Source organism: Rhinichthys klamathensis, unplaced genomic scaffold (genome assembly GCF_029890125.1).
Source record: "Rhinichthys klamathensis goyatoka isolate OS25496 unplaced genomic scaffold, OSU_Roscu_1.1 h1tg000121l_1, whole genome shotgun sequence".
NCBI lineage: Eukaryota > Metazoa > Chordata > Actinopteri > Cypriniformes > Leuciscidae > Rhinichthys > Rhinichthys klamathensis.
The window spans coordinates 6,843,113-6,852,935 of NW_026606658.1; the positions used below are offsets into that span (position 1 = coordinate 6,843,113).

The 9,823-nt window shown below is 35.6% G+C and overlaps 1 protein-coding gene across 2 annotated transcripts; it reads left to right on the plus strand.

Annotated features, from left to right (window-relative positions):
• The first annotated feature begins 2,294 nt into the window (after positions 1 to 2,294).
• On the plus strand, positions 2,295 to 9,541 carry cdk5rap3 (CDK5 regulatory subunit associated protein 3). Of its 2 annotated transcripts, none has more exons than XM_056255754.1 (14): positions 2,295 to 2,391; positions 2,731 to 2,779; positions 2,929 to 3,060; positions 3,173 to 3,273; positions 3,672 to 3,720; positions 3,819 to 3,997; positions 4,084 to 4,220; positions 4,566 to 4,710; positions 5,166 to 5,273; positions 5,355 to 5,436; positions 8,325 to 8,413; positions 8,499 to 8,704; positions 8,878 to 9,049; positions 9,338 to 9,541. In XM_056255754.1, exons 1-14 carry the CDS (start codon positions 2,386 to 2,388, stop codon positions 9,401 to 9,403), a joined length of 1,521 nt encoding a protein of 506 aa, XP_056111729.1. In that variant the 5' UTR covers positions 2,295 to 2,385; the 3' UTR covers positions 9,404 to 9,541. The 2 variants fall into 2 exon arrangements, with proteins under 2 accessions (XP_056111729.1, XP_056111730.1); XM_056255755.1 differs by having other exon boundaries at positions 2,304 to 2,391; positions 2,734 to 2,779.
• The last annotated feature ends 282 nt before the right edge of the window (positions 9,542 to 9,823 follow it).

Below are 9,823 nucleotides of genomic sequence, written 5' to 3' on the forward strand. Positions count from 1 at the left end.
AACAACAAGAGGGTTGTTACATCATCAGCGTTTTATACACCTATGGTTAAGTGCAGGCATATTGGTGCTTAGACCAATCATAATGAATTACAGTTTTTCTCAGTCGCTTTGGTACATTTCTCAGATCAGAATTGAAATTCTCAAAACTACCTGTTCAATCTTCACATCATTGTGTCACTTGTGCACATCAAAAAAGCAGTTTCTCATTTCTTTGAACAAGTTGCAAATGCTTTGGTACATCCATGCAAATGATTATGTTCAATTCTCTGCTGTTTCCTAGATTATCAATTGCTTATGTCATGTTGATCAAAATGTATTATAATGGGTCTCTGTTGAATAGTCTCCCCCCCCCCCCCCCCCCCCCCCCCCCACACAACATTTAGGCATTAGTTCATAGCATAAGTCTTTACATGCAAAATGGTTTAACCAGTTGTCATAATCAAGCATATTTCTATACATTTCCATTAGACTTTTTTTCTAAATCTGTCCTTTTCACATTTAGCCTACTTTTGTTTTTTTGTTTTTTTCTTTGTGCTATACAGTGCTTTCTTTCCTTTCTGTATCGCAATGACATGGTCTGTCAACAAATTACAGTACAAACAGTAAAAGCGTAAATGTGAATCTTGCCCAAGTCTCTTGCAATCAAACTCCCACATACACTAAGGTGTAACCTACAATTTACAGTACAGTTTTTATCAGTCGCTTTGGTACATTGAAATTGAAATTCTCAAAACTACCTGTTCAATCTTCACATTGTGTCACTTGTGCACATCAAAAAGTTTCACTTTTCTTTGAACAAGTTGCAAATGCTTTGGTACAACCATGCAAATGATTATGTACAATTCTCTGCTGTTTCCCATTATCAATTACTTATGTCATGTTGATCAAAATGTATTATAATGGGTCTCTGTTGAATAGTCTCACCCCCCCCCCCCCCCCCCCCCCCCCCCAAAACATTTAGGCATTAGTTCATAGCATAAGTCTTTACATGCAAAATGGTTGAAGTTGTTATAATATGCATGGTTTCCCTAAAGAGATTGTCATAAGTTCACATTTCTACTTTATTTATTTATTTATTTGTGCTATGCAGTGCTTACTTTCCTTTCAGTATTGCAATGACAAAGTCTGTCAACAAATTACAGTACAAAGTAAAAGCGTAAATGTGAATCTTGTCCAGTCTCTTGCAATCAAACTCCCACATACACTAAGGTGTAACCTACAATTTACAATAATTGTCATCAAAACTTTATCCATAGTTTACATCAGAACATCCCTCCAGAATACACTGTTATTGACAACATGACTAAGCAATTTGACTGTCTTATCCGTACACAATGACACAAGGACTTGTCATTCTGATGGCACTGACATGTTCATTGACATAGATATTTACTTTTGAGAGATGAACTAAGGATTTTGAGCAAGAGACTGCGGCTTTTGCAGGAAATCCATGGTGTTTTGCTATTTGTACGAATTGTTTTGACTGTTTTACAAATGTCGAGGATGATTCGAGAAATGTAGCCCTCGTGGAAATCCACAGAAAAAGAAGAAGAAAAAAAACTGCTGTCCGGGTTGTTCACGGTATTTGTAAAGTGTTTTCAGCGATACATTTCTAACAAATTTAATGTGTTAAACAAATCTCTGAATAGCATTTACACGGACTTTAAACTCTCATAAAGCATTAAAAATCTGGCAGGCTACTTTTATTTGTCTTATTTTGTTTCTGAATAAAAGATTTAGCGTCGAAGTTGGCAATATATTCAAGAGATAAATGATGAAATGTTTTTATAATAAAAAACTAATTTGAGAACAATTAAAAAAACTAAACGAGAAGTCATTTTAGTAATTTGTTTCAGATACCTTCTGAAAAGTGAAATAAATTCGTTTTTTTCTTTTAATAATTATTAATTCATATCAAAATTATCATAAAAAAAAAGTTTATCCCAAACTATTTTATAATATGAAATGTTTTATTTTTAAGGACATTTTCTGAAATGGAACTAATTCTTTTACAAACATTTTAGAAATGAGTTTGGATTTAAAGCCTTGTGAATGTGATATATAATAACATTTAAATTATTAAGCATTTAAACAGTGAATTTTGGAACATATATAATTGTAAAAGAAAAATGATGGTAACTTTGCTATAGTGACTATTATTTTGGCGTTACAAGGAAGTGATTAACGGCTGCTCTATGCGTGTAGTTCATTGGTCTGTCAGCAGACGGTGCTTTTGACATAGTAGTGTCGCGTGAGCTGATTGGTCAGTTGTGTATGTACGTGTCAGAGGAAATATAAACTTGAGCTGCATCTCATCGGTTTATTGTACAAGCATGGAGTCGTTTTAGTTATTCTTTTAGCAAAATAACGACAATAACGGTTGCAATGGAGGTAAAAAAAGAAAGAAAGAATATTCTCTTGTTAAAATTGGATCTCACTGTTTTTTCTTGGTCTTCGTCTTGTACTCCTTGTGTGAAGAGAAGAGTAAAAAGAAAAGTCAACATGCTTGTAGACTCTAGCAAGCTGTCAAAATATTTTTAAAGAATATTATTGTGCATCATTGCATAGTTCTATTCCTTTGTTAATATAAAGACTGCAATATTTACTTGCTTCACACCTGTATTTTTCTGTAGTTTTCCAGTAAGATTATAACACCATAATAATGTGCAAAAGTTGATGTGAATGTTATTACAATGTGTATAATTTACCTTTGTTATTAAAATCCATCAGCAGAACATCCAGAATCTCCCTATTGACATCCAAACCACCAAACTCTTGGGTAAGGGATACTTGCATGTATGCATATTAACACATTCTTATGCATATTATGGATTGTAGTGATATTGCTTGTAAATGCACAGTATCTTCTATTAAATAGATCTTGCACAAAGATGTATTTAATATTTTGCCTTTGTCTCCATCATTCAGACTGGTTGGTGGATCGGAGGCACTGCACGCTGAAATGGCAAAGTGCAGTTCTGACCATTAGAGAGAAAATAAACGCAGCCATTCAGGATATGCCAGAAAACGAGGAGATCAAACAACTGCTCTCCGGCTCATGTAAAACTTAATAATAAGAATAAGAATAATACAATCACATTTCTTGTTTGTACGACTGTTATCTGTATTTCTTTTTAGGTATGTCCATACTCATTTATTGTTGCTTTTGCAGATATTCACTATTTCCATTGCTTACAAATTATTGAAAAATTGAAAGGAACGGAAGCATCCACCAAAAATATTTTTGGCAGATATTCATCACAAAGGATGAAGGTGATGATGCTTCTCTCTTCTGTTTAGTTTTCTTTTTTTTTAAATGTAGTTTATCACTCTTAATATTGTATATAATAATAATAAATAAAATAATAATAATATATGCTGAACAGTGTTATTTTAGTTTTATAATAGTTTTATTAATATTTTTAATTATTTTTTAGTTTTTTTAGCTTTAGAATTTTTAAATTAATTTCGATTTAGCTTTGTAGTTTTCATGTTAATTTGAGTTTAATTTGTAGTAATTTTGTTATGTGCTTTTGTCATTTTATTCGTTTTTTTGTTGTTGTTTTAAATATTGCTATTTTTATTTCAGTTTTAGGTTTCATTCATTTTAGTTTTTATTTAATTCCAGTTAATAATTGTATATATGTATTTATTTATTTAAACATAAACAGGACTGGCAAGAGATAGTGTCCATGTATGAAACAGACAATGTCTATTTAGGTAAGAAATCATCACAATTATTTGAGACAAAATTTACTAATTTCTTTTTTTAAGTTACACAAACATTGACATTGTGTGTGTGGTTTTTTTAACCCCAGCTGAAGTGGCCAGTATATTGATTCGGAGTGTAAGCTACGAAGGTCCTGCTCTAAGGAAGCAGGTGTCTAAAGCTCAGCAGCTGCAGCAGGAACTGAGCCGACGAGAACTGGAGTGTCAGAGTGGTGCCGCCGACATGAGGGAACGATATTACACTGCCTGTAAACAGTATGGGATAAGGGTGAGTCAACAATTCATTTTATTTTCAGTTATTCTAACAGTTCAAAAGTATTCACACATACTATCATATTATGACATATTTCACAGGGGGAAAATGTGGCAAGGGAGATACAAGCACTGGTTAAAGATCTGCCTGTAGTTTTAGAAAAAACTGGCAAAAAAGCAGCCTGTCTGAAGGAAGCTATAGAGTTTTACTCAGTCTTCACAAACTTTGCCAGTGACTGGTGAGTGTAACTTCCTGTCATTTCTAATATTGCATAAGTAAAGGCCTGTTCACTTTCAGAATAATTTTTGTTCAGCTGATGAACGTTGACAGCCAATCAGAATCCATCCTGCTTTAAAGAGCTCTAGCATTTAAAGTGGCAGACGACATAACCGCAGAATAAACAGAACATTATCATGCGTTGTTGTGAACGCTAATATACTTCTCTTTATAGTTATTGTTCTTAAAGCTGGTGAACTTTATATACCTGCATTCATGCTTTTGATTGATCTCCAACATAAACCTTATACTGTTGTAATAATAGGGATGTAAGTGTGAGCTTGTAATATTCGACTTCCTTTTTCAGGTCTGAGGTTGTATTGCCCTTGCTGAGGTTTGTCCAGAACAAGGGGAACACAACTTTATATGAGTGGAAGACAGGAAATGTGCCCACGGTTGTAGAGAGACCTGTAATGGAGGAAGCCCCACCTGATGTTGTCACAGAGGAGACGGTAAGAGGAGACTAACGTGACTCCAGGTTTGGGTTTTAAAGTCGACATGAAACAAAAGTCGTGATAGTATTTTCTTCCCTGTTGTGACGGACTATATCCGCTTCTCAAACAGGAAAAAATGTAGGGCAGGACTTGATGTTGTCCACTGGGAAATGGTTGGATCATTGTATGGTTGAGGTTTGCTTTTGCTGTGATCTCATGTGAGTGACAGGTTGTTTTGCCTTCAGAGAATAGAAGAGATGTTGTTGCAAGAGGGAGGGGAAGTTATTTTTATGAAAGAATTTTTCAAAAAATGATATGCACGGCTAAATCATAAATACGGCAATATTCCATAAAAAATAGAATTGCCCATTTAGATTTCATGGTGACTTTAAGTGTTTGTAGGACATCTGTGAATTAAAGCAAACAAGGGATCAATGTTTTAACCTAGTATTTATAATTCTTGCTTTGTGCAGATTGACTGGGGTGACCTAGGTGGCGGTGCTGGTACTGAAGAGGTTAATTTTGGGATCTCTGTTGAGGATGGTGTGGACTGGGGTATTAGCCTTGAATCTGGCACCGAGGTACTTAGTACAAATATTAAGATTATAACATTTTCAAACCCTTATGATATGGAATTAACACATTTTACCAATCAACATTAGGAAACAGTTGCGGGTGGTATTGACTGGGGAGAAGCTGAATCTGCTCCTGTGGAAATCGAAGTTGTGGATGTGGGCACAGACTGTAAGTGTGTTGGGATTGATTGAAATTAACTATTGACATGAACATTGAGAATTTATGTTATAAATTCTGGGGTCAGTAGGTTTTCTAAAAAAAAATATTTTAAAGGTGCATTGCGCACGTCTCTGAGTTTTTGCAGAACTATGCCCCCTCTGGCGACAAGCGAAACTGCCTTACTGTCTTTGTCTTACGTGGAGTTTGCGTTGGGGTTTGGAATGAACTACAAGCCGGTGTCTTTGAATCCATCTTCTACTTTTGTCGAAAGTTGACTAAAGTTTTGTCGCTCGAGTTGTCTTTGCTGATACGGAGAATGGCGGCGAATACACAAACCTGCAAGACATAGCTAGGTGAGCGTGAACGCACATGACGTCACGCCCAGTCAGGGATTCCGGCCCGAATCCCTCTTATTTATTTTACTGTACAGGATTATAGAGGCTATCGCAGTGATCCGAGAAGGGCTCATTCAGCCCATCAGGCAATTGTTTAAGCATGTATGGGTTAGAAAAACGGGTATTTTTAACATGAAATGTTGCGCAATGCACCTTTAATACTTTTATTTAGCAAAGATGTGGCTGTAAAGACATTTATAATATTACTATTTCTATTTAAAATAAATGTTTTTCCTTTGAACTTTCTATTAATCTAAGAATTGTAAAAAATTAAATGGAATAATAAGAATTCAACAAAAAATATTTAGCTGTACAACTGATTTCAACATTGATAATAATAATGCTTCTTGAGAACCAAATCAGCATATACAGTCGTGCTCAGAATTAATGGCACCCCTGGTAAATATGATCAAAACTGGCTGTAAAAAATAAATCTGCATCATTTATCCTTTTGATCTTTCATTCAAAAAATTGCCAAAAATCGAACCTTGCATTTAAGTAAAAGAATTGAAAGTGGGGGGGAAATCACATTATGAAATTAATGTATTTCTCCAAAACACGTTGGCCACAATTATCGGTACCCCTAGAATTTGTTTCGAGTAAAATATCTCTGAAGTATATTCCCATTAATATTTTCCTTTTTTAGCACATCAGGGTGACTAGGAACATTAAATTAAATTGTTAAATTGAGGAAACACAAAGGCCAAATCCCCTTAATCATTCATCACAATGAGTAAAACCAAAGAATATAGTTCTGATGTGCATCAAAAGATTGTTGAGCTTCACAAAATAGAAAGTGGCAGTAAGAAAATAGCTAAAGAATTGAAAATCCCCATTTTGACCATCAGGGCAATAAAAGAAGTTCCAATCACCTAAAGATGTTACGAATCTGCCAGGAAGAGGACGTGTGTCTATATTGCCTTAATGGACAGTGAGGATGAAAGTTTGAGTGGCCAAAGACTCTTCAAGGATCACAGATGATTGCAGAGATTAGTTGAGTCTTGGGGTCAGAAAGCCTATAAAAAAAAATCAAACAACCCCTACATCAACACATGTTGTTTGGGAGGGTTTCAAGAAAAATCCTCCTCGCTCATCCAAAAACAAACTCCAGCAAATTAAGTTTTCAGACACGACTGGAACTTCAAATGGCACAGGGTTCTGTGGTCAGATGAAACTAAAAAAAGAGCTTTTTGGCAGCAAACACACTAAATTGGTTTGGTGCACAGTGCACACAAGGATAAAAAGTACCCCATGTGTACAATTTAATAAACCGTTGGATCTTTAATGTTGTGGGCATATTTTTCTGCTGGAGGTCCTGGACTTCTTGTTCAGATACATGGCATCGTGGATTCTATCAAATATCAACAGATGAAAAATCAAAACCTGACGCCTTCTGCTAGAAATCTTATAATGGGCCGTGGTTGGATCTTCCATCAGGACAACGATCCAAAAGAAACATAAAAATCAACACAAAAATTTGTAACTGAGCACAAAATGAATCTTCTGCCATGACCGTCCCAGTTCCCTAACCTGATGAGTGGAGTGAACTGAAGAGAAGAAGCACCAACATGGATCTGGGAATCTGGAGAGATTCTGTATGGAGGAATGATCTCTGATTTCTTGTCAGGTGTTCTCCAAACTCATCAGGCATTATAGGAGAAAACTCAGAGCTGCTATGTTGTATAAAGGAGATTGCAAAAAGTATTTAATAAAAGGGTGCCAATAATTGTGGCCAACGTGTTTTGGAGAAACAACCCCCCCCCCCCACTTTCAATTATTTTACTTAAATGCAAGGTTAGATTTTTGGCAATTTTTTTAATGAAAGGTCAAAAGGATAAACGATGCAGAATTATTTTTTACAGCCAGTTTTGATCATATTTACCAGGGGTGCCATTAATTCTGAGCACGGCTGTATGTTAGAATGATTTCTGAAGGATCATGTGACACTGAAGACTGGAGTAATGCTGAAAATTTAAATTTGCCATCACAGGAATGAATGGCATTTTAAAATATGTTGAAATAGAAAAGTTGGTTTAAATTACAATAATATTTCAATTTTTTTACTTTATTTTTTTTTAACAAATAATTGCTTCCTTGGCAAACATGAGACTTTTTATTTTATTTATTTAACTTATTTTCCATCCAAAAATGTTTGAATTGTAGTGTATGTTTAAATTAGAATAAATTAGTTTCAGTGCTTTATAAAAATAAAAAAAATTACAAAAAAATCTGCAATTGGTTATAAGCAGGCACAATAAAACATATTCATCGATTCTGTAAAAATCAATTGTGCAGAATACAACACTCCAAGGTCTGCAGATTTGATCTGGGCCTGGTTGTAGGTCTCAGTACTTTTACTTTTACAGGTCACTTATTTTTGTCTAAGTTTGTTTTATTATGTTGTACTTATGATATTAAGTTTAAATTAAATATGTATCTACCATGTAATAGCCGGTGATGCTTAAATGTCAATAAACTCAAATACTACTACTACTTTTGGAGGTCCTGACGGTGTTGCCAGAGGTGAAGATGCTCTTTCTCTTCTGGAAAACTCACAGACACGTGGCCAGTTCCTAAATGAGCTGATGGAGGTACAGCTGCTCATTCTTACAAGTATTAGACAGAATGTTTAATTTTTACCAAACTTTTTTTCTTTCTTTTTTTTCTTTGGGTTAGTTGGAAATGTTCCTGTGTCAGCGGCTCAGTGAGATGCACGAAGGAGGTGACTTAGTGGCCATGAGTCAGTTCCAGCTCGCTCCCTCAGTAATCCAGGTCCAGACTCCCGAGCGTGTGCAGGCCATGCTGGCAGAGGTGCGTGACCTGCAGAATGGGCTCACCTCAGTACGAATGCAGCATCTCTTCATGATCCAAGCGTCACCACGGTAATTACACCCTTTCAAACCTTTCTCATGCAGAAATCCACTTCATATCTTTCATCTCAGCCAATATTACTAGTCACCTTTTAAAAAATACTAAATGTTGTTCAAGAACATGATGAAGCTGAAATCTTGCAGTCAGATAATGATAAATCTGGTGTTGTGTGTGTTCGTGTCAGCTACGTGGAGCGCGTTTCTGAGTTACTGCGGCAGAAACTCAAGCAGGCTGATATCTTGGTGTTGAAGCGTGGTACGCTGGCTGAAAAGCGACAGGAGGCTTTGGAAGAACAGGCCAAGCTGGAGCCGCGCATTGATCTGCTGGCTGCGCGCACCAAGGAGCTCCAGAAACTGGTACAGTAACTTGTTATAATAATGTGTTTGCGGATTTGTTTAAGGTTTATCATAATACATTTGTTGTATTACACAATGAGCCTGCTACTTCCTCTTTTACTTTATTTCTGCAAAAGTGAAAATAGCACATGTTCCCACTCCTCCCTACTATGTAAAAATGAGCTGATGCTTGACAAGTGTGTTGAATGTAAAGAGAAATGAGGTTAATAGAGCACAAAAGCTTCATGGTGGACATAACATTTACTGAAGATGAATTCCTTCCTCTTTGTCTGTCTCTCTCACACACAGATTGAAGCTGACATCTCAAAAAGATACAACAACCGGCCTGTCAATCTCATGGGAGTTCATGTGTGACCAAGAAGAGTATTTACATGCTGCACAGATGTATCATTTCATAAATAAAATGTCTCTCATTTAAATAAGGTGGGTAATTGTTTTGTGGCGATTCCTTTTTATGGTGGAATAAAATTGTTGCAATCACAGCACCTTGAATATTCAAAGGCGGCTGTAAATAACTTCCGCTTGCACAGCTGGCCTCATTTGTTTGAAGTGCTGATTTCAGTAAATGAACTGTCTTAAGAAGCCAACATTTAAATATACAATTGCTAACCCTATTTTTTGTAAAGAACAAGCACACTGTGCCTTCTGTGAATAGGGTACAGAAGGGCCTCAAATCTCTAAAATGTGTTTGTAAATGTTTGTAAATGTACAATACAGTAATAAACATCATTTAAAAAAAGAACTGAAATATTACATTGCTGAACTATTTTTTAA

Coding starts and splice junctions, on each gene's coding strand:
- cdk5rap3 (XM_056255754.1), top strand. Junction 3,061..3,172: donor ACAACTGCTCTCCGGCTCAT/GTAAAACTTAAT, acceptor TTGCTTTTGCAG/ATATTCACTATTTCCATTGC. Junction 3,274..3,671: donor ATTCATCACAAAGGATGAAG/GTGATGATGCTT, acceptor AAACATAAACAG/GACTGGCAAGAGATAGTGTC.